This window comes from Jaculus jaculus, chromosome 7, assembly GCF_020740685.1.
Source record: "Jaculus jaculus isolate mJacJac1 chromosome 7, mJacJac1.mat.Y.cur, whole genome shotgun sequence".
In the NCBI taxonomy this organism is placed as follows: domain Eukaryota; kingdom Metazoa; phylum Chordata; class Mammalia; order Rodentia; family Dipodidae; genus Jaculus; species Jaculus jaculus.
The window spans coordinates 127124164-127148945 of record NC_059108.1 but is presented as its reverse complement, the minus strand read 5'-3'; the positions used below and the strand labels follow the sequence as shown (position 1 = coordinate 127148945).

The 24782-nt window shown below is 51.3% G+C and overlaps 1 protein-coding gene across 2 annotated transcripts in view; it reads left to right on the top strand.

Annotated features, from left to right (window-relative positions):
* Slc24a4 (solute carrier family 24 member 4) overlaps positions 1–24782 on the top strand; it is a 186798-nt gene that overhangs the window by 123704 nt on the left and 38312 nt on the right. The window contains exons 4-12 of one of the 2 annotated variants that reach the window (XM_004649328.2): positions 1149–1223; positions 3971–4055; positions 5259–5362; positions 6092–6166; positions 8402–8427; positions 10292–10345; positions 11050–11135; positions 15690–15859; positions 22002–22206. In XM_004649328.2, coding sequence (XP_004649385.1) covers positions 1149–1223; positions 3971–4055; positions 5259–5362; positions 6092–6166; positions 8402–8427; positions 10292–10345; positions 11050–11135; positions 15690–15859; positions 22002–22206 — 880 coding nt within the window. Of the gene's footprint in view, positions 1–1148; positions 1224–3970; positions 4056–5258; positions 5363–6091; positions 6167–8401; positions 8428–10291; positions 10346–11049; positions 11193–15689; positions 15860–22001; positions 22207–24782 lie in introns of both variants that reach the window. The other variant, XM_004649327.2, reaches the window with a different exon arrangement.

The window sequence follows — 24782 nt, the reverse complement described above, 5'->3', positions numbered from 1 at the left end:
TTTCTTGCATCTCCCTTCGCCCCTCCCTGAAGTTCACATTTCACCCATCTCCCTCACTCTGCTCCCTGCTCCCGTGAGCTTGCTCGGGTGCACACTTGCCTCAGGGCCCTGCGCTTGGCTACCTTGCTCTTGGGGGACTCGTGACAGTGGCATTACGCGTTCAGTCATTGGCCACTGGTGACCAACTCAGACCCCAGGGCCTCACAACTCCTTCACTATTCAGCCCCACACCTCTAATCCTGCCAGAGATGCTTTCCAGTTACCAGCCTCATCTGATCTAGGGTCCCCAGCCTCCAATCATCCCATTAGCATCTAAGAGACGCTCTTCACCATTGCAGGGATACAGAGTGCTCAAGGAGCCTTGTGCCAGGGCCCACCAGCAGAGACCAAATCTACAACCCCCACTCCCGCTCTCATTTCTTTTTTTTTTTTAATAACTTTTTTGTTCATTTTTATTTATTTATTTGAGAGTGACAGAGAGAGAGAGAGAGAATGGGTGCGCCAGGGCTTCCAGCCACTGCAAACGAACTCCAGACATATGCGCCCCCTTGTGCATCTGGCTAATGTGGGTCCTGGGGAATCGAGCCTCGAACTGGGGTCCTTAGGCTTCACAGGCAAGTGCTTTACTGCTAAGCCATCTCTCCAGCCTACTCTCATTTCTTTTTAATTTAATTTAATTTTTTTTTTTTAGAGGTAGGGTCTCACTTTAGCCCAGGCTGACCTGGAATTCACTATGGAGTCTCAGGGTGGCCTCGAACTCACGGCGATCCTCCTACCTCTGCCTCCCGAGTGCTGGGATTAAAGGCGTGCGCCACCACACCCGGCCTACTCTCATTTCTTGAAGTAAGGTCTTACTGTGTAGCCCAGGTTGGCCTGGAACTTGCAATCCTTCCACCTCAGCCTCCTGAGGGCTGACACCTGTCATGCACCACCATGCCCAGCTCCCAATCTGTGTTCCTTCTTCTGTGATTGTCCCGAGGGAGGAAGCACAAAGCCTCTTGGGCTGAGTTTCAGTCCCCTCTGCTGCTCAGTATGCTGGGAAGAGAAGAGTTTTTCCCCGTGCCCGCACCTGCCACCTAGCCTCTGCCTGGCAGCCAGGAGCGCGGCTTGGCTGCTGCACGCCTTGGCTGACCCTGTCTCGTCCGCAGGCTCTGTACATGTTCTACGCCTTGGCCATCGTGTGCGATGACTTCTTCGTTCCGTCCCTGGAGAAGATCTGCGAGGTACCTGGGAGGGCCTGGGCACCCTCTGTTGCAGCTTGGGGTGACTGCGGGCGTGGCGTATCAATGACAAGGGCTCGGATGGGGTGGGAAACACTCTGGTGGTTAAGACCACCACACAAGCACCTGGTGTCTGCTCCACGCCTGTGAACTCCCTGTAAGTTATTTTGAGAATTTTGTTTCCATTTTCCTCTCTCGCCTCATATGGGAAACGCCAAGCTTCCCTTTGCTCTGCCTTATACTTATACAGGCTTCTGGTCAAGGAAGGCAATGACTTGTGTTTGCAGCACCTATAGCGTGAAACCCCTTGGGAGCTCACCACCGGTCACCCCATGAAGTCGCCCAGTTCTTTCAGGCCGTGTCACCATGGTGGACACACTTGCAGCTGGGAATGTGGGCCGTCAGGGTCAGGTTCTTGCTTAGAGCAAGGGCACGGCGGGGGTCCTGGTCCCCCCAAGCAGTGGCCTCCCATAACTACGCAAGGCTTTTCCCTTTTGTCCCCAGTCCTCTCCTGCGGCCCTCAGGTGGAGCTACTGGGCTGTTTCAATAGAGGACCCCACCTTCAGATCACATGGGGTGGAAGGCTGGGAGGCAGCAGTCCCTGCAGGTGTTTTGAGAGCTGCTTCTGATTCCTGAATGACTTCTTGTCTCTGCAACAAGATACCTGACATAAGAAACTTAAGGGAGGAAACACGTATTTAGGTCCACAGTTTCATTGGCCTCAGCCTATATGGTCAGCTGGCTTCACTAGACCCTGGGGAGTCAGAGCATCATGGGGAAGAATATTAAGGAGCAGAGCTGCTCACCTAAGAAGTTGGTCCCGGAGAGAGGATGCCAGGAGGGCACTGACGACAATGTGTAGCCCCCAAGAACACATCCCTAATTGACCCACTTCCTCCAACTAGGCTTCACCTCCAAAAGTTGTCATCACCTCCCAAGAGTGCCTGAAAACTGTGAATCTGGGGCTGGGGGCGGGTGGCTCAGCTGGTGAGGCTCTTGCTGTGCAAGCCTGAGGACCTCAGTGCAGATCCCCACGTCTCATGCAAAGCTGGACCCAGCAGCCTATGCCTGGAACCCCACGCGCCTGCAGGAAGATGGGAAGTGGAGGCAGGGGAGTCACGTGAAGCTCACGGGCCAGCCAGCCTGGGGTCTGCAGCAGAGAGCAGCAAAGATAGGCAGTCTCGCACAAGATGGAAAGTAAGGACCGACACTGAGGCTCTCCTCTGACTTCTACAAGCACACACCGTGGCACATACATGCCTATACAAATGTGCACACACACACACACACACATTAAAAAGCCCTGTGAATCCATCAGTGACTTAATCCATCTATGAAGTCAACACTCCCATGATCCTGTCACTTCCCAGAACCACAGCTCTGAACATTGTCACATCAGGGACCAAAAAGCCCTCATTCAATACGTGAGCCTTTTGAGGGGTACCTCATACCCAAATAATACCATATGCTTGAGTGCCCACCCAAGCCCTACAGTGCTGAGAGCTGGAAAAACCACAGCAATGGGTTTGGGGAACTTGCCCTGTAGGGTTGAGAGAAGCCCATGGAAAGAGGTTGGACTATATATGATAGAAGTGCGACGTGCCTGTCAGGGTCACTTGGGTCCCTAACGATAGACAGTGAGCAAAGATCATGGACCTGGCTTGTAAGTAAAACCAATGTAAGAGGCAGAGAACAAGGTAGCTGGAGGAGGGGAGCCTCCGTATTGGGCAGGATTATTGGAGGAGGTGGCATTTGATTCAGACTCCAGAAATGGGATGCTTTGAGTAAGCAGAAAAGAAGGGAAAGAGTTTCAAGAGAGAGAGGAAGGCCAAGGCCAAGACCAGGAGGGGACAAGATAGCTCGGTCCGGTTCTTGCTAAAGGTGGCTGCAAGTGCTTGGCGGAGAGCCGTTCTCTTCTGTTGGCTGGCATTGAGGTGTCTGGGCTCCTGCCTTATAGATCAGTGCTGTGCCCCAACTTATATGTAGCCTGGAGCTCTGACCCTCTGAGAACCCCTTCTGTAGCTATATGACCAATGGGGAGGGCATGCTGGCCTTCCTGCAAGGTTGTGGAGCCCAGACCATCCAGGGGCCCACAGTCCCTAGATTTTAGATGGGCTTTTATTGCCAGAATGTGGCCTCACCAAGCAGTGTAGCCCTGGATAGTCTTTTTAACTTTGTCCTGCACCAACTCAAACCTGAGGACAGGGCCTCTGCATCACTGAGGGGTGTCTGGGGGCCAGCCTTGCCATGGAAACAGTAATATGCAGAACCCAGGTTTGTGTCAGGACCTGGGTCCCTCAAGGACCCCAGGACAGTCACTAAGCCTGTCTGCTGTTATTGAATACCACTGTGAACCCCAGCCTGTTCTAGGCACCAGAGATCCACAGGTGACAACCACCACCATGTCTCGTGGACCAGATGGGGAGGAGAGCACGCGCACTTACGCCCCTCATTTTATAATCTGTGTTTCCACAAGTGGGATGAAGTGATCTGAGGGGGTGTGGCTGGGTCTGGGGTGTAGGAAAGACTTCATCAGAAAGTAGGTGGGTAGGGAGGGAAACTAGGATTCTGGGATGAGACTTGGCAGAGATCACAGACACATGCTCCGCCAGAAGGGAGAGGCTAATGGCAGAGGAGCTGCACCCAGTCCCGGCACAGCACCCCCGAGCTCTCTGCCACCCGAGGGCCCAAGGACCATGTTCACCACCCCTGTGTTGCACTCTGAGTGGCCACGGTCCCTTCTGTTTCAGAAACTCCACCTGAGTGAGGACGTGGCCGGAGCCACCTTCATGGCTGCCGGGAGCTCAACACCAGAGCTGTTTGCCTCTGTCATTGGTAAGAACCCCAGCAGCTGAGAGCCTTGGGGGTCGGTGGTGCCCTCCACAGCTCTGAGCCTCGCTTTCCTCCTCCATGAATCTGGAAAGTAGGAGGGTGAGGGAGTAGATTAGTGGGTTTCCTAGGGCATGGGGTGATAATGGCACGGGCTTCTTGGTGGATTGATGAAAACGTTCGGAAATTAAATTGAGGTTTGAGCACAACTCCATGACTCTCCCCAGCCAGTGAGCTATGTTCTCCTTTTTTCCCACATTTTTTGTTCATTTTTATTTATTTATTTGAAAGCAACAGAGAGAGAGAGAGAGAGAGAGAGAGAGAGAGAATTGATGAGCCAGGGCCTCCAGCCACTGCAAATGAACTCCAGACACATGCACTCCCTTGTACATCTGGTTAACGTGGGTCCTGGGGAATGGAGCCTTGAACCAGGGTCCTTAGGCTTCACAGGCAAGCGCTTAACCTCTAAGCCATCTCTCCAGCCCAATGAGCTATGTTCTTTAACTTAGTGATTTGTGTGGCATGTGAATTACATCCAGTAAAGCTGTTCAAAACATGGAAACTGGGCTGGAAAGACGGTTCCATGGTGGGTAAGTCACTTGCTGCATAATCAGGAGGGCCCAAGTTCTAATCCCATGATGGCTCTGGAGGAGGAGATAGGCAGTTCCGTGAGGCAAGCTGCTGGCTAGAATAGCCACATCAGTGCGCTCTGGGTTCAGTGAGCAACCCTGTTTCAACAAAAAATGGTGGAGAGAGGCGGGCGTGGTGGCGCACGCCTTTAATCCCAGCACTCGGGAGGCAGAGGTAGGAGGATCGCTATGAGTTCGAGGCCACCCTGAGACTCCATAGTGAATTCCAGGTCAGCCTGAGCTAGACTGAGAGAGACCCTACCTCAAAAAACCCAAAATATTTTTTAAAAGGTGGAGAGAGAGATTGAGGAAGACACTTGACTATGACCTCCGGCTTGCACACACACATGCACACATGTGTACCCACACATTTGAACATGTATACATACACATGCACAAAAACCCACATGGGAACACTGGAGAGGCGGACCCATGTGGGACCTTCCACGAGTGACATGCTTTGACCATTGTCACTGTAACCCTGTGGCTGCCTGAAGCTATAAAAGCTTACTTCCCTCAGCGGGGACACCGGGAAGGGCCATGCCGCCGAAGGCCAGTGTGCACGTCCTTCCCTCTGCAGGCGTGTTCATCACCCACGGAGACGTCGGCGTGGGGACCATCGTGGGCTCGGCGGTGTTCAATATCCTGTGTATCATTGGCGTGTGTGGTCTGTTCGCTGGCCAGGTCAGTGGCTTTTCTCTCGGCCTGGCTAACCAGTGTCTGCAGGACAAGGGTGAGCTTCAGCAGAGAAGGGTGAGACAGCAATAGGGACCTCCACACGAGGCTGGCCCTGTCACACTCTGTGACCTTGAGCTGATTGACACCCACCTTGGAGCCCTTGTCCTCCCCTGGCATTCCTTCCCCTCCGAGAGACTAGGGAACTGAGAGGCCGGGGCCCTGTCAGCAGCCTTCGCCAGTCAGAGGGTGGGCACCCATTCAACAGCAACAGCTATTTAAGAAGGCCCTCCTATGACTCTGGACCAGAACCAGATCCCAGAGTGAGACCCTGGCCTGGCCTGTGTGGGCTGGCCTCGTCCACACACATGATGAGCTTGCCTTGTAGTTGTTGGCCTCAGAGTTCCAGTGATGTTCAACTTGACTCCAGAGAGGAGGTTATGCTGAGGCCCTTCTTTGGTTGGGCAGCTGATGACATCCAAAGGGACCAAGTGACACCTCTGATCTCTGCCTTGATAGCTAGCTCTGGTGGTGAAATGTGCCTGGCCACCAGCCCAGAGAAGTAGGGGCGGTCTCCCATCGCCTGAGAATGTCACTTGGTTCTGTTCTCTTCCCCAGCTGTAGCCAGGGGTGGCCTGGGAGCGGGCTCTGAGGACACGTCCTTACACTGTCTGGCCAACTGTCCCCACTGCCAGCCCTGAGCCGCTAGCAGCTGACAGCCTCTCTCTGTCGTGGCAGGTGGTGCATCTGACCTGGTGGGCCGTGGGCCGTGACTCTGTGTACTACACGCTCTCTGTCATTGTGCTCATTGCGGTGAGTCACCCCTCACACCCCAGGCATCGGGGGTTCAAGACCCTGGGAAGGCGCACACCCTAGCCTGTGGAGTGTATTGACCCCCACGGGGGTCATAGTGATCCACCCCTACCCAGCCCCCACTCAGACCCACTGACTCCTTCAACAAGCTCACTTCCTTCAGAGCAGCCGGCTCTCAGCTAGATCCGGGACTTGCTCTGGTCATCTCAACTACTCCGAGGCCGAGGCCGGAGGAGCACAAGTCCAAGGCCTGCCTGGACCATTCGTGAGCCTTTGCTCAAAAGTGAAAAACATAAAAAGATTTGGAATGTAGCCTTTTTTTTTTTTTTTTTTTTTGGTAGATTTTGGTGTAAAAATACTAGAGTAACCAATGATGTAATTTGTTGTCTGGCTAGAAAGTTTTTGAGCCCTTCTACTACAAAGGATGCCAGCATGCAGAGGTGGTGCCCACGCTGCGACATGCTTTCCCAAATAATGAATGATTCTTGGTAAAAGCTCAAAACAATCAAAGAACAGTCTTCGATTTACACAACAGTAGCCTTGCTGGTAAATTCAGTGTTTACTAAAACCACACAAAAACACTTTGATTGGTGGAGTTCAGTTCAAGTCTCGGGCCACCATTCTCTCGGTTGCTTGGATATTCATCAGACCATTGAAATCTTGGAGAAAATGTGGAAACATTTCATGTGTTTCACTCTCCTCACATCTGCCCTCACTGCCTGTAAATGCCAGCAGCTCTCCTTTGGGCTGTAAAATCTACAACTACCCTGATCAATGCCCCCTCAAATTCCTGCCCTCCCTCTGTTGCACACCCCTCTTCTGAGACTTGAGTTCAGAAGGCTCCCCGTCAATGATGATGGAATGCTTGAAGCTGCTCCCTAAAGCAATGGTGTGTGAGAGCCTTGATGGTAAGGAGAAGGTATTCTAGGCCCAGCTCCAGACAGCAGCTCCCAGCAAGTCCGTAGTAGGGACTCTCACGGGTCCAAGGTTAGGTAGATGGGTGGGTGGGTGGGTGGATGGATGGATGGGTTGGGATGGATGGATGGATGGATGGATGGATGGATGGATGGATGGATAGACAGACTGGTAGGTGGGTGGATGGATGAATGGATGATGGACTGATGGGTAGAGAGAGATTTACTAGGGAAATGGCTCATGTGATTACACAGAAATGTCATATGCAAGCTGGAAACCAGGACAATTTGTAGCATGACTCTGTCTGAGACCAAAAGCTTGAAAAACTAAGGGTTCACTGAGGCAAATCCTGGAGTCCAAAGGCCAGAGGACTGAGAAGCAGAGGATTTGAATTCAGCACTCTTTTGCCTTAATGTGGGTACTCAGCCAATTTAATAGTGCCTGCCCACATTGGGTGAGAGTGAACCTTTCCTTACTCTGATTGAAAAGCCAGTCTCTCTTCTAGGAATACCCTCACAGAATTAATATTGTATCAACTCTCTGGGTATCCTTTTTAAAAAATGTATTTGTGAGAGAGAGAATGGGCACGCCAGGGCCTTCAGCCACTGCATACGTACTCCAGATGCGTGCGCCCCCTTGTGTGCATGTGCAAAACTGCATGCTTGCATCACTGTGCCTCTGGCTTACATGGGACCTGGAGATTTGAACATGAGTTCGTAGGCCTCACAAGCAAGCGCCTTAACCGCTAAGCCATCTCTCCAGCCCTATCTAAATCCAGGCAAGTTGACACCTAAGATTAACCTCCACTTTGAGCAATGTCATTGTCCCCACTGTCTAGCCTCCCTCCCTCGTCCCCGCCCACACACATGACCTTCAAGTTTTAAAAGCTGGACTTTCTTCCTTGGAATTCCCAGAGGTACTTTTTGTTTTTTGTTTTTTAAATCTACTCTCCACCCAAACTGTATATACGCATATGCAACAGATACATTGGTCCAGATGTGTAGATATTTTTCCAGTCTTTGAATTTTGTTCATTTTTAGCAACTCTTCCAGTAATGAGAGCAGGCTTCAGCAGCTCAGCCCTCAGCAGCTGCTTAGACAGAAGTAGAGCTCAGGCCACTTCTCCCAGGTCCACTTTGTACAGCACAGAGCTGTCCCTGGTTGCCACGAAGGACAGCTCACCTTCCGTGGTTGAAAAGCTAGAACTGAAGACACAATCCAAATCACAGCCAGGCCAGTGTGCATTAGCTCGGGGTGCTGAGGGGGTCTGTCCATTCTTCATCTGGAATAAGTGTGCCCTTTTGTTTCTTTTCCCTTCTAGTTCATATATGATGAAGAAATTGTGTGGTGAGTTTTAAAGTTTATTTTTCACTGCTTTTTTGGGTTCATTTCCAGTATTTATGTTTGTTGGATTTGTTGAATCTTTTTTAGAAAAAAATTTTTCTTTTACAAACATAGCCTTGTTAGCTTGTGAAAGTAACAAGAACATCATTCTAAGCAATCTGTCCTTTGTCTTGTCAAAGTGACAGGAATTGTTTCTCTTGACAGGTATCTGTATACACATACATACATACATAATAACTTACTTACATATATGAAAACTAAATAAAATGAAAATAATGAGAACACTCCTATTTTCCACAAAAAAAAAAAAAGAAATGGTGATAAAGAGTCCAGTTATCACAGGTCTATTTCTGGGACGGTGGGCATGACAGAGGTGCCCTGAAAAGGCAGTGAGTGAGAGATGGGGATCTTAAATGCTGCAGAGACAGGCAATCTCTCCAAAATGCAATCTTAGATTCCCTTCCTCACACCTTACACAAGAATCAGCTTCAGGTGAGTAAAGGATATTGCTAAAAGTACCAAAAAAAAAAAAAAATGGAAACCAGGCGTGGTGGCGTATGCCTTTAATCCCAGCACTCGGGAGGCAGAGTAGGAGGATCACCGTGAGTTCAAGGCCACCCTGAGACTACATAGTAAATTCCAGGTCAGTCTGGGCTAGAGTGAGACCCTACCTTGAAAGACAAAAAAAAAAAAAAAAAAAAATTGGAAAACAGTATAAGGACTCCTCTTTATGACAGTGAAGTAGAAGCTGGCTTCTTCACCAAGATGCCCAAAGCACCAACTTCTGAGGAGCATGTTAATTCTTCCGGTGCATCAAGGCACCTCTATTCCTGGGTCATTGGCGAGATCCAGAATCAGTGTCCATAGCTGATTCCCTGTGGAGATACACTTGGATGACTTGGCTAGGGACATCAGTTGCTTGATAAGAGTATCTTTGTGCCAGGTACTCAGAGACCCCCTAGTTCAGATCCTATCCTGACCGCTAACCTATTGTGTGACACCCTCAATAATACCTTCCTTAGTCTCATTTTCCTCAGACGTGGATGGAGTTGGAGTGGTGCTGGGTGGCTGACCAGCAAGCCATGTCAGCATGACTTGTTAGCAAAGACAGGGCTCCCGTAATGATGAACCCGTGCCTGGCCTGTAGAGGCTTCAGTGTGTGTCTGTCGGCAGAGCAAACAAAAGGCTTCCCAGACTGTTAGTCAGAAGCATAAAATCCCCTACAGACTGCAGCAGTGACAGGATGTTCCAAAAAGACATGGCCCAGTCTGGGTCCAGTATTGGCCCCCTGCGCCTTGCCCTGTCCTGGGACTTAAGTCCCATTCTGCCCACACCCACAGCCTCTCTGGCCCTTGATCATCAGTCTTGAGTGATCACAGGTTCTCTTGGGGCCAAGATGAGGCCCTGAGATGTGGTAGCTGGTGTAGCTAGCTGAGGATGAGGGCTCCTCAGAGTCCTGTAGGCCTTTGTGGTTAAGATGTCTCGCTGGGCATGGTGGCACACATCTTTAATCCCAGAACTTGGGAGGCAGAAGTAGGAGCATTGCCGTGAGTTCAAGGCCACCCTGAGACTACAGAGTGAATTCCAGGTCAGCCTGGGCTAGAGTGAGACCCTACCTCGAAAATTCCCCCCCCCCCAAAAAAAAGATGCCTCCTGGGCTGGAGAGATGACTCAACATGTAAGAGCACTTGTCACCCAAGCCCGAGGCCTGAGAATGCCTTAGGCCATCTGCATTGATCCTCCGCAACCCCCCTAGAAAGCTGTAAGCCCAGTTCTCTGCGAGGTGAAACTAGAACATCAACTGAACCTTGCAGTCCAGCCCGCAGGCACTCCTGAGCTCTGACATACTCCCTTTTGTCTCTTCAAGGTGGGAAGGCTTGGTGCTCATCATCCTGTACGTGTTCTATATTCTGATCATGAAGTAAGTGGCCTCCTGGGACACTCCCTCCACCTCCCACTCCTGCCTCTGACCAGAGTAGGGAATGTCATCTGTCCAATCTTCCAGCCCTTTTAGTAGAGCAGTCTCCCGTGCTCTGGTGGTGGACACCCCACAGAAGTGGACACAGGGCCTCAGTCCACAGGTAATGATGGGTGGCTGATGAGTGGCAGATGCTGCTGCTCCCAAAACGAGTCACCAGAAAGGACCTGTGTCCCTTCCTGCTCTGCACAGCTTGCCTGCACCAGAAGAACCACTCGGTTTTGGCTCGATTGCATTGTCAAAGGGCCAGACAGCTTAACCCCTGCCCTGGGCCTCGTAAGTGCCACATTGTCCCAGGCCTACTTGACCAATAGCTGCTTCCAAGGTAGGGAACAAATGTGGTGGCAATGCCTCCTTTGAGCTTATAGGCTTGGGCCAAACGACTTTTATTAGGACAAGCTGGTAATAAACAGTAAGTAATGTTTCTTGAAAGGCCTCCAGTACCCCCAGAAAGCCTCTCACAGCTCAATAAGAGAAGTTAACCTTGGCCTGCACGTGGTCCCAGGTATCCGATCAAGAAACCCTTCGGCTCACTGGAGCACCTTGCTGGCTGCCCCCACCACCCTGTGCCCAGCGTTACTGCCAGTGCCCTCCCCACCTGGTCCGCGGGACTCACTCCCACTGCTCTGATCTGTGGTACGTTGTAGGTACAATATGAAGATACAAGGCTTTTTCACAACCAAACAAAAGAGCATTGCAAATGGCAACCCTGTCAACAGCGAGCTGGAAGATGGTAATGACCCCTATGATGGTAGCTATGACGACCCTTCCGTGCCATTGTTGGGGCAAGGTAAGGCTGAGCAGACAGGAGCGGTGGACCCTTGTCATAAAACCCACTCTCCTTTTCCAACACACACACACACACACACACACACCCCACACCACTCCTCTTCATTGTCACTCTCTGAACCTTGGTCATATGCACTCCGAAAGAGGAGGGACAACCCTCCATGGTGTTGCTCAGATCAGTATTGGCTTAGGTGGGGGAAGAAGCGGGGATCCACCAGGAAAGGAAAAAAAAGAGAATCACATCATAATAATTTTCCCGTGCTTCCAGAAACCTGTTTGGTTCTTTGGAAACGCAATGTAATGCATCTGCCCAACATGAGGGCTCCCAACAGCAAGGTTTGGAGTGGCAAAGACCAGGCCTGCCTATGGTGGCTCAAGTGCTAGGCCGGGCCCTTGAGAAATATACCTTGGGGACATCTCTGTCTCTAGAACTGGAAACTGTTGCCCAAAGGAACAGCAAGACCAGGAAAAGTAGGCTTACGGCTGCTCCGGCAGCCTGGAGCCAGCCCAGACAGGCATGCCTCGGGAACCTTCCCAGCCCCGGGGCCGGGGTCTCAGGGCCTTAAAGACTCCTTGAGCCTGTTTCCCAAGAGCTAGCGATTCTGGGCCTCCAGAGCCAGTTCCTGTCCTCTGTGTCACATTGCTGAATTGTTTAGACATGGCTGGCTACTTGATACAAATATCCTTGATTCTTAAGAATCCAGTAGTTTTCAGATGACATCCCAAACGTGGACAGCTTCTTCCTCTGAGTACCAGACCAGCACTAAAGCTTGAACTGGGTTTCCATTAGCATAAGGGAAGCCAGGGCTCTGTGGCATCCTCAGACTACTTGAGACATTGCCTTCTGAGCCAGAGACCAGAGCTCTGCTTGCCCAAGGCCTCTTCTGTTCTTATTTCTCATCGATCTGGGCAAGTCACATCCTCTTGCTGGTGACTTTCACTTGCTTGTGATGTCAGTGATGGGACCAGGTAGCCTCAGAGGGACTGCTTGCCTATGCCTGTGGCATGCCAGGAATCTAGAATCCTCAACCTCTCCAGTCTTTGTCTCGGGTGGAGCAGGGCAGTGGCTTCTTGCCAGGTGTGTTTTGCACAAGTGTGTTGTGTCCTATCTCAGGTATTCCTGAGGAAAAGGAATACAGATGCTCTATTAAGCACAGCATCACTTCTTGTGGAAGGAGGAAGCCCACTGGAGTGGGAAGGGGGCATGGGTGCAATCAGGGTCATGATCTGACCTCTGCTGGCCCACCCACGAGAGGCAGAGCCAAGGAAACCCCAAGCATGGCCACACATGGTGCTAACTCCGGGACATCCTCACAAGGGGGAAGGCTCCAATGCTGGGCACTGTCTGGGATTCTAGCTCCATAGTCACGTGACTCTGAGGTTCCCCACTGCAAGTCCCTATGGTATGGAAGGACAAAAGATGGCCCCTGACCAGCACATACATGTGCTTCTGTGTCCCGTGGGCCTTGGTGGCAAAGAAGAGATACCCAAATGGAGAGCCAGAGGAATGCCCACTTCATGAGGCGCTGTGTAGGAGATGCCCCTGTCCTGAGGCTGGCAGAGGAGGCTCTCCTCATGTACATTGGGGTGCTCCACCCTTCACCTTCCCAGGAAGCCCAGGGCCTCCAAGTTCTCTGCTCACACATGTGGCACCTTTTCCGGGGCTCGGTCGTGACTGTGTCCGTCACTTTCGTATCTATGGCAGTAGGAATTCCCCAGGGGTTTAATACCCAACCCCCCCCACACACACACATTTCTAAGTCCAGAATAACTTTGAGAACATTGGAAGCTTGGACACAAAACTGGCTCAGGTACTGGGATAGAGGGAGGATGGGGTTTCCTACACCCCTTAACTGGAATGGTTTTAGTCACATTAAAGGCCACAGGAAGGAAGGTTCTGGAGAGGAAGGGTCAGCACGGTGCAGGCCTGGGCTCCTGCACTTGGAGAGGGCTCAGCCTAGAGGTGTAAACTTTGGGTTTATATCTGGGTTTTGCTGCACAATCAGAGGCTCCCTGAGGCCATGTGTGGGTTGCTACTGTCCCCTGGATTGACTGGAGCAGGAGGAAGTATTCCCAGTGACAACGCAGGGGGCTGAGGGGACCCAGCTTCCGGCTTTGCCTTCCTCATGATGCTGCTATGGACTCTTCGGGCTGGAGAGGACATCACTTTCTCTCGCCCATCCTCAGCCTCCTGGCAGGTAGCTCACCAGTCACCCCACAAGAGGGAATGCTAGAAGTGCCCACTGGCATCTTCTTCCAAGGAGTGCCTCCAGCTTGAGGTGTGGCTCAGTGTAGGCATGCCCAAACCTCTGGGTTCCATCCATACCACTATAAAGAATAAACAGGACCGGGCGTGGTGGCACAGGCCTTTAATCCCAGCACTCGGGAGGCAGAGGTAGGAGGAGCGCCGAGAGTTCGAGGCCACCCTGAGACTACATAGTGAATTCTAGGTCAGCTTGAGCCAGAGTGAGACCCTACCTCGAAAAACAAACAACAAAAAAAGAATAAACAGGAACCCACTCCAGCCTTAAGTATGCTGCTATCAGCTTATTTCCAGTATAAAACCAGATGTTAAAAAGCAACCTCTTGGCAGGAGAAGGGAAATAAATAAGCCCTTTGGTACTTCAGTGTTTGCTAGATGTCATGTAGCTGGGCTCGCCACATTCTTAGTCTCTTGGCTGGTTCTCAGCTGGCCTTGCTGAAGCCCAGGAAACAGGCTCACCTGCTGAGAATTGGACCAAGCTGGTCTAGCTCCCAGAGCTCCCTGAGACACTTTCCAGGCTCTGATGCAGGGTGCAACATAGGCTTGGAGAAGGATGACCGGGCCTTGGGCTGAGTTGCTGGGAAAATATCCTACAGTCAAGGTACCTTCTGGGCCACCATTCTTGACATGGGCATGCCACCTGTGTTGTCCCTTGATGGGTGTTCCAGAAGCCAGGTGTTATGGCCATGCAGGATCCATGGGCTCCCCTTGGGACCTGGTTGGTCCCCAAACCATACCTGTGATGGGACTAGTCTTTAGAATGAAGCCTGAAGCCTACAAGGGGGTCCACTGATGTACCCTAGCTCTGTGGTGGCATCTCAGAGCATCAAGGCCCCTACTACGTTGAGCCCGCTACTAACACCCTCCGTCATATTAACCCCCTGGCATCTCCGCCACCAGCCAAGACCGCTGTCCCAGACTCCGCCGCCCGCTAATCACCTCTGGCAATCTGTGTCGGCCTCTGTCTCCCTAACTCCTTCCACTCTTCTAAATTGTAAGTAAGCTGCTCTCATCCAACCCATAACACACGCTTTTCAACAATAAACACACCGTCAGGAGCCCCATCCCGCCCGCCTCCTTGGAGGCCAGTGTCCATCTTGGACAGGTGTGCGGGCCTCTGGCTGTTTTCTAACCTGTTCCCCTCCTGTCTGCTGAGCCTTGCTGCCTGTGTGGCGTTTGTGTGTGTGTTGTGTTGTGTTGTGCTGTGTTGTGTTGCATGGGGTGGGGGGGGGGGCGGGGGATTGCTGTGCAGTTTGTGCATTTTTTGTGCCATTAAATCTTAACATGAGTTTGCCCTCTAAACCTGCTTTCTGGGCACCCTACGCCTCACGGACAATGCTGCCTGCTTCTGGGTGCTGTGTTCATGAGTGCTTTGGTTACTAGACCTTCCTGGGGACCTGGAGTCCCCTGGTCAAGTCCCCCCAGGACACTAACATTGAGTGTTTGTGAAGGCGGAAAGAGGCACGGGTCTGGGCTTTATGCTTGGCCTTAGGGAGTGACAGGGCCAGAGAGGGCAGCCTGCCTCGGGAGGGTGTGGGAAGTTTATCTGAGGGACTGGGGCTAGGTGCACGCCTGGGGGACAAGCAGGCGCCCCTTTCTGGTCTCGGTTCCTCATCCAGAGCCTGGGGCTGTGTCCTTAACTTTCCTGCTTGCTTTCTGGAAAATGAACTTGAAAGCAGAACCTCTCCACAGCGCTGAGGATAGAGCATTGCAAGGAAGAGCAAGGGGCCCCACAGCAGGCTCAGAGCCTCGCTTTCCCATGCTTCCCAGCATTTTCTGCTCCTGGAGACCCTTGTCAACTTGCAAAGCTTCATCTGAGTCCCTGAACATTGGAGGCAGGGAGGAAGACCCCACTTCGGTCATGGATGACAGGTTCAGGGACTTGTGTGCAGCATAGGTGGGCTGCCTGGAGAGGCGCTGAGAGCCCCTTATAGGTGGCTAAGGCTGGGCCCGAGGAGAGAGAGAACCAACCCAAGAGACCCACAAGCCAGCTGATGGAGGGGCTAGATCTAGTAGATCTGCCCATGTCCTATAGCAGAGCCTGACCAGGTTGCAAGCATTTCAGAACCAGCCTGACCCACTTTAACAGGGTAACTGAAGTCAGGCCTCTAACCTTGGGGTGGCTTCTGGCCCCCAGCACAGCCTTGGGATGTTGTCCAGGTGAGGGGAAGTGAGCCCCAGCTCTAGGGTGCTCTCCTCCGAGGGGCCAGCACTAATCACAGGATTGCTCCATAGTGAAGGAGAAACCACCCTATGGCAAGACCCCCGTAGTGATGGTGGATGAGATCCTGAGCTCCAGCCCTCCCAAGTTCACCTTCCCTGAGGCCGGCCTACGCATCATGATCACCAACAAGTTTGGGCCAAGGACCCGGCTACGTATGGCCAGCAGGATCATAATTAACGAGGTAGGTTCACCTAGACAGAAAGAGAATAGTCTTGGGTGGACTTGGTACTGCCGAGACCCTGGGTCTTTAAGACTGACTCTTTCTGGTATGGTTTTCTGCCATGGCAGGTAGGAAGCCAAGGAGCTTCAGAGGCCTGAATCACCCACAGGTGGCCAACTACCTTGTCAGAGGAATCCTGAACCATGTCGGAGATATTTTATTTTGTTAGATACTCGAGTTGAACTAAAGGGCAGCCTCAAGTATGAAGTATTTCTTCACAGTGCTAGGACTGAAAAATAAAAAGATGAGTACAGGACTGGAGAGGTGGCTTAGCAGCTAAGGCGCTTGCCTGGGAAGCCTAAGGACCCACATCCGACTCTCCAGATCCCCTGTGAGCCAGACACACAAGGGTGATGCAAGCACAAGGTCTCTTATGCCCACTAGGTGGCGCATGCGTCTGCAGTTGAATCGATATGGCTGAGGCCCTGGGGCTCCAGTTCTCTCTCTCTCAAAAAAAAATTTTTTTTAATTTAAAAAAGATGAGTATACACCAGTTCTTTAAGGACAAAGGGACCCTTGGCTGTGGTGAACAGCAGTGGCCTCTGAGGACTCCCTCACCACTGTCTCTGTGCTGAAGTTCTGTGTTGGTGTTGCGTCCCCATCTGGAATAAGTTACCCCAACCTGGGTGTCACTGACCCGTACTGCAAAGATAATGAGTGCATTGCTGAGTGTCCCAGGCCTTGGCTGACGTGTGCCACCTGGAGCTTGCTGTCCTCATCCTCAGTGGCAAACAGCAACCGGGAGGCTGGAAACAATGGCAATTAGACATTGGCACACCCTTGTGTGCAGGCGTGACTGAAGGGTATGTGTGTGGAACACTTCTGCTTTGATTTGACACGCATGACGTGCCCTCTGTGTGGACAGTGTGGTAAGGAAGGAAAACACCCTTCCACGCTTTGAATCATTGGTATCCACATTTGTGAGGTCTGTTCCATTGACATTTCATGGAATCCTACCCAATGTTTGTAAGCATCCCCCAGGTGGGGGGGTGGGTGTTAAACAACTGAAGGTCTGGGTATGTGGTTTTACAGTCACTTGCTTGTCATGACATGTACAATAGGATTGGTGTTGTTTGTATAAGAAAAGCCCTCACAGTGTAATGCCAAGCTGGTCACAATGTGACCCAGGATGGCCAGGAACCCTAGATTCTCCTGCCTCCGCTTTCTTAGTGGCAGAATTATAGCTGTGTACCACCACTCCTGGCTGGCATAACAAGGTGGGTGTTTTTTTTTTTTTCATTATTTCTTTTTTTATTTAAAAAAAAGGCTGTACTCTTGAACCTCCTTACCCCCACCCCAACTCTGCTGAGGGTCTTCTTCAGTGGTGCTATTGATGTTCATTGTGGGGATCAAAAGGCCTCAGTCAGTCTCTGGTGGGGGGCCAGGTTGCAAGGGGTAGGAGAGGACACGGTGTCTCAGGCTCTGGATCTCTGTCTTGATGAGGTTTGAGTGACCCACGATGCCTGGAGCCACCTTCCTGGAACTGGTTTGCAGGCTCGCTCTCTGTGAGAGTGGTATCTGTGTCACCACTTCCTCTGTAGTGACTTCTGGGCCCGGGCAGGTGAGGTGGAGGTGACCCATCTCCTGGTAGACGGTCGGCTTTCTGTTCTGCATGCATTGTGTTCTCCACCACCTGTAAGAGAGGACGCATTTCCCAAACAAAGGTGAGTGCAGCGTTAAAGGGGATAAGCCTGTCTAGTCATTAGAGGGACCTTGGATGTGTGTGACCGCTCTTCTTCATTAAAGAGCAGTGGACGTTCTCTTCTGGAGCCTATTGGTTTCATGTCCCAGGGAATCTGTCTTGGCTCCCAGAGCCAGATTGAGTTCTCCCCCACCAAGCGGGTCTCATGTCTAACCTGTGAGCGGTTGGTTACCTGCGTCAGCAGTGTGCCACCGTTGCATAGGCGTGTTACTTCCTGCTCAGCTGGCTGACTTTGCATCTGGCAGGATCCCCTGCTTTGGCAGCCTCAGAGCACTTTCCAGCATTATGGGGGTAGCTGGAGGGAACTGGATTCCCTCTCAGTTCCAGCATGGTTACTTGATGTCCTGTGGCCAAAGGCTGTGTGTCTTCAGCAAAAGTGCTTACCTTTTAGCTCATGCAGGTAATAAAGTGTTTTGGCAATGGCCTGTATGAGTTTGGGAGAGTAACAGGCTTTGGTGGGCTGGAACATACTGACTGTTGTACCTCAAGTGTTTCTAGATGCTAGGAAATTTGCATCTTTGGCCATGCTGGGGTTTGTCTGCTGCAAAAGGCAGCCTGGGGGGTTCTGGAAAAGGCTGGGCTTTGGAGGAAAGGACTCAGAGTTGTAATCTCACACCAGCTACTAATAAATACACTGGCTCTCCTTTGACCTCAGTTTCTTTGCCCGAGTCAACAGAACAGGATGGTATCTCAGTGACACAAGAAGGTTATGCCAGGGGCCTTAGCAACGACTCAAGGGGGGAAAGTCATTATAGGATGGGTGTAGTGGAGAACAAAACCTACATAACTTCCAGTTTGGGGCTGAGGAGATGGCTCAGTGGGTAAGAGAGCTTGCTGCAAGCATGGGATTCTGAGACCATCTGAATTTGATTCTCCAGGACCCACATAAACATCTGGCTGTACTGTGAGGGAGCGGGATAGGAGACTGGCTTGGGCTTTTGAAAAATGCATCTCTGGGGCTGGAGGAGTGGATTAGTGGTTAAGGTGTTTGCCTGTAAAACCAAAGGACCCAGGTTCGATTCCCTAGGACCCACATTAGCCAGCTGCACAAGGGAGCACGTATGTCTGGAGTTTATTTGCAGTGGCTGGAGGCCCTGGTGTGCCCATTCTTTCTCTCTCTCTCCCTCTTTCTCTGTCAAATAAATAAATAAAATATTTAAAAAGAAAAATGCATCTCTGCATTCAGAGACTCCATCTCAAGGAAACATGTGGATGACTGATAAAGGAAGGACACAGAGAGGCCCCTCTAGTCCCCATGTGCATGCACAGGATACACATACCTGAACATACATGTGTCGCAGTCAGGTTTGCATTGCGGGCAGAAAGCACCCAACCAAGAACAGCGTATGGGAGAAAATGGTTTATTTTGGCTTACAGACTTGAGGGGAAGCTCCATGATGACAGGGAGAAACAATGGCACAAGCAGAGGATGGCTGTTGTCCACATGGACAACAGCAGCAGGAGAGTGCGCCAAATAATACACTGCCTCCAGGAGGTTTTAGGCCACCAGCAATTTGGGACCTCAAATTCCAAACACTTAAGCTTATAGGGGACACCTGAATCAAACCCCCACAACATGCATACACTACACACACACACACACACACACACACACTACCACCACCACCACCACCACCCACAGTACACACACAAAAATAAATTCCCAGTTTCAAAGTTGCTTATTAGGATTTTCTGGTCTCGTTCCTTCTTCAGTCATTGTAATTGTGGAATGTTAGAGAAACTTTCAAAGTTAAGCTGATCCTGTGGCAGAAATGCCTATAGGACGGGCGCCTCGTTTGCTCCTTACCAGGAGAGAAGAGTGGCTGAGAGAGAGCTGCTGGCTGCTGAGAATCTGGTCCTGGGCAGAGGACAGGAAGGCAGCCTTTCCCTCTCTTCAAGCCTCCACCTGGTCTTGCTCTACTGTTCTCAAGGGGCTGATTTCACAGGGGGTTCTGAAATCCACCCCCCCAGCTCCCCTCCCATTCCCTTCCTCCGCAGAGCACCACACCTCGATCCTAGTCCCGTTTACCTGTTTACCAGCAACGCCGGCTCTCAGTCACTGAACACTCACTGCCCTGTGCCAAGCAGAGGCTAGCCATTGGCTAGTCACTGTCCCTGGGTTGTCTCTTGAGTCCTTTTGGAGGGCTTCTCCTGAAGCATGTTGGAAGTACCAACTCACCTGTCAGAGAGGGAACATCATTTACCCAGTCCACACATTGGCGAAGGGCAGAGCAGGGATTCTAGCCAGAATCTGAGGCCAGTTACAAATGGGAGATGCCTGGACATAGGGGCCAGCGTGGCCCACCTTGCCCGCCCCTCCCATGTCTTTCTTCGCCCATCGGGGCCAGTCTGGAGTTGTTCATCGTGGCCTCTTCTTGAGTGACCGTTCTTCTAACATCCAACAATTCTTGCCACCCTGACCTCTCCTTGAGTGTCACCTTGGAACCTCTGTCTTCCCAGATGAAGCCAGCTTCCTGTCCTCCAGTTTAGTTTCTGTCCTGGGGAAAGAAACTTTCTGATTTGTCTCTCAGTCTGCACATCTATCACATCGCTTGTATTATAATTTCTGCCTCTGAAGCCGGGCGTGGTGGCGCACGCCTTTAAACCCAGCACTCGGGAGGCAGAGGAAGGAGGATCACCATGAGTTCAAGGCCACCCTGAGACTACATAGTGAATTCCAGGTTAGCCTGGGCCAGAGTGAGACCCCACCGGAAAACCAATAATAAATAATAATAATAATAATAATAATAATTTCTGCCTCTGTTAGTACAACCTTAGCTACTTTTACAGGGTTTTTCCAGTTGCAATCCTGTTAAACCAGAGCTCTCACACTCCCTCATCACCACCATTACCTTGCTATGGAGTTATGTCCCCTGCCTTCATAATTCTGCCTCTACACAGCTCAAGTGTTTCTATTTTTTGCTTGTTTGGGACTTCAAGGATGGCCTTTCTTTTAGAAAATATATTTTTGCCTACTTATTTGTGAGGGAGAGAGAAAAAGTGTATGACCACTCCAGGGCCTCTTGCCACTGCACATGAACTCCAGACACATGTGCCACTTTGTGCATCTGGCTCTACATGGGTAGTGCCCAATTGAACCCAGGTCGGAAGGGTTTGCAAAGAAGCATCTTTAATTGTTGAGACATCTCCCCAGCTCTGGGAGAGGGTCTTCCTCCCTCAGTTAATCCTTCCTGGAAAACACCTTCACAGACCCACCCCAAAAGCATGCCTCTTACTTGTTTTCTGGTCAGATCAAGTTGATTAACCCTCATGGTCCTTGTGATCTTTTTGACGGGGTAGACATTGAGTACTGTTCACAGGGGGAATAAATAAAGAAGTCTCCCTGACACTCCATACTTCCTGCCCCAAGTCCCCGTGAAGCAGTTCATGGCCAACTGCTCTTCCTTTCAGAGCACTGATGTGCTTGCTTTGTGAGTGGTAATGGCTCCCTCCACATCAGCACCGTGACACACAGTTATGGAAGATGGCCTCGCAGCCACAGCTCCTCCCCTTGATCTCTTGTATATGTAATATGTCGAGGTGAGAGCTTCCAGGGGGAAATGTGTGTGTGTGTGTGTGTGTGTGTGTGTGTGTGTGTGTGTGTGTGTCATAGTGAGATGGACCAGTTCCCACAGGCCTCTAGCTGATCCAAAAACCACTAGGGAATCAGGTTAAGATGAGCAGAGAAAAAGCCGGAAGGTTCTAGGGAGAGTGTCATCTGTTGGTTTCTTAAAACACGGCCTCTGAAGTAAGTTAAAAAGGAGACATAAAGGGAAAAGAAAGGAAGGGAGGAGGTTACTTAATAGGTTGATATTGTATATATGTAAATACAATGATTGAGATGGGGAGGTGATATGATGGAGAATGGAATTTCAAAGGGGAAAGTGTCAGGGGGGAGGGAGGGAATTACCATGGGATATTTTTTTTATAATCATGGAAAATGTTAATAAAAATTTAAAAATTAAAAAAAAAAAAACACGGCCTCTGTCCAGGCCTGGTTTCAGAGAAGCTCACTGACCCAGCAAGGAAGACCAGCCCAGTGTGGGATGTAATGGAAGCTGCCTTTAGCAGTACAAGGTGAAAGGGAGGGAAGGGACTGGGTTGGAGAACGTCCACCTTGGAGAGTGCACTCACTGGACATGCGGAGAGACTCAGAGGGGAGATCCAGTGGCCAGCCGCCCAGTAAGATGGCCAACACAATGAGCGGTCAAGGCATGGTAGATAGATCTCACACTATCACTGAGCCACAGAAGGACTAAAATGAAAAGGACCAACTACAGTGATAGTGTCAGCAAACACAGGAGGACCGGAAGGGTGTTGTCAAGTGCTAGGTGCATGTAAGGAAGATGTGTGGCTCTGTGTCACCTGCATTGATGTCTGTCTTGCCGCCCGTCCCCACAGCGGCAGAGGCTGATCAACTCCGCCAATGGTGTGAGCAACAAGCCGCTGCAAAACGGGAGACATGAGAACATTGAGAATGGAAATGTTCCTGTGGAAAACCCTGAGGACTCGCAGCAGGACCAGGAGCAGCAGCCGCCACCACAGCCGCCACCCCCAGAGCCAGAGCCAGTGGAGACAGTCTTTCTGTCCCCCTTTTCCATGCCTGGTGAGTCCGAGGATGCTGGCCCTCCAGCCGGGCTTCTGGGAGAGTGTCATCGGGCCTGAGTCCAGGTCCCCAGAGTGGAGGCTGGAACCCTAGTGATACAGAGCTGGCATTAGGCCACTGAGGTGCTTGGAAGGCACTTGATAAGTGTGCCATCAGTAGTACAGGTAAGAGCTGGCTGGAGATAATTGCTTCTAAACAGGGATGGGATCTGAGGGCCAGAGAGGCCAGCTGGCATCCAGAAAGCACCTGGTCATGGTACTTGACCACCCAGGGGCAATTGGTCTGTCTTGTAACAATGGAAAGCAACAAATAATGTCGTTTCTGTAGATATTCTACCACTCTCATCCTCTACTCCTTGTTAGCAGGCCAATTTTCTCACACACGGCCTCGTTTCTGAGATGGACTTGTTCTGAGGTCACAACGGATCCCTGCACAGTTACAACCTCACACTTTGAGCCCCACCTTTTCCCTCATAAATAAGTCAGCTCAGACCATGACACTGCCCCATGCCCTCCCTCCAGGGTCCTCCCATTTCTTTGGAGTCTGCCCTGCAGGCCCAGGGTCATCTGACCGTTGGCTCCTTGCTGACCTCACCTGCTCATATCCCTCTCCTGCCCACTGCTCCAGCCCAGGTTGCCTCCCGACCTCAGGTCGCTGGTACGCCCTTCACTGCTGAAATGCACCTTCTCCACTTACATATGACTTGCTCCTTCACCTTCGATGTTGCAGTATCACCCAAAGGACCAGTCACCTTCTCACTGCTGGCCCAAAACCCCCAAGCAGAAGCAGTGGAGGAAAGGGAAGGATTTATCTCTGCTTTGTCCTGGCAGGAAAGGCATGGTACGACAGACAATGAGGTGTCGTATCTTGTCACTTCAGCGTGGAGGAAGCAGCAGATGAGCTAGCTAGCACTGGCAAGGGAGGCTGGATTATGCAATCCAGAGGCCTTCCCCCAGTGACACATCCACTCTAGCCATGTTTCACTAGCTGGGGGTCAAGTATGAGACTTAACCACACATGCTGAGGCCACAGGAGACATTTTCCCATTCAAGTCATGTCCATGAGGCCATCCCAGACCACCTTGTTGTAAAGACTTTATTCTTTCTTAGTTTATGAGTCTCCCTCCACAAAACTTTCACCCTGGGGTGGGGGGAAGGGAGCAGGCATTCTATCTACCGGGCTTACAGCTTTATCCTCAGCACTGTGCCTGCACACAGTAGGTGCTTAGTAGAAGTCTGCTGAATGAATAAACACAGGAACTTGTGTCTAATAAGTTCCCCAAATCCATGCCATCTGTATTTGCTATACCAAACCTCCTGCAAGGTCTCTGCTGTCCTGCATGGGATCCAGGCCTTAAGCAGTGGGCCCCATTCTTCAAGGTTCTTTCCAGAGAGGCAGCAGAATTCCAGAACTCCCTGATCCAGAGCATCTCATTTTTTCTGAAAAGAATCCTTCACACCGGGTTCACTGAGAGCCTATCTGGGAAGAGTTCCAGAAGGACAGAGGCTTCCCTGCCCTGTCCTCAGCTCCATGGAAACACGGCTGCCTCCAAGGACATGGCATCAACCTGCCCAGCTGGGTCCCTCTGCCACCACGCCGCAGACGGGACACGCAGGTTTCCCTGGAATCACAGTCTTCCCTGGAGTTTCTAGGTTGGACTGTGTACCTCATAGCCACCAGGGACTCTTCCCTGTACTCAGAGCCTGGCTGAGCCTGGAGCAGGCCCTGGAGTGTGTATGTTCACACCGCTCTGGAAGGTTCCTGGGACTCAGCTGGGTTAGGAGTTGACAGCCCTACAAGCCTTTTTTATTTTTTAATTTTTCCAAACTAAAGGCAGACCCAGAGAATAAAATATGCTCCCTGACCAAGGTGTCAGAGGAACCCAGCTCTGGGGTTCAGCCACCCACCTCCTCCTCTGGTGACCAGGACACTGAGGAGATTGGGATCTGGGTCACCTCTGATGCATGGCTGGGATTCTGTGGAAACTCATGCTGCACTGAGCCAGCTGGCTGGAGTGCATCCCACACCAAACTTGTAGGAGTTATCCCTGGGCTGTCCGGGATCCTCAAAGCTAGAGGGCAGGGTCTTCCCAGATCCAGGGCCCCAATCTTTAGGTTTCTGTTTTGACACCCAGAAGATAGGGCAGGGTCCTGAGAAGGCAGCAGAGTCATTTAAAGCCAGCTTGAGGGTCTTGGATTTCACCCAGAGTATCCCTTTACAGACCCAAGTTATCCCACCACCAGCCCACTTCCTCACCCTTGTTTATGTGGGGCTGAGTCAAGGGACTTGGGGCTGTGGTTATGAAAGAAGTTTTAGTCCTTGAGGCCTGGAGACCATTGCCAGAAGGGACAGGAGCAGAGGCACAGGGAGGGAGATGTGGCCTGGGTCCTGGAGCTAGAACAGGAGGGGTGGCTGTCCTTTGGCAATCTGCATGCATGATGCATGGTGTCCAACTTTGCAAGGTGGGTGTAGACAGCCCTACATCGCAGATGTTGGGGGTGGGGGGTCACTGGGGACCAGGATGCCATGATCCACTGGGCCAGTTCATCTGAATCCTGGTTCCAGTGCGGCCCATG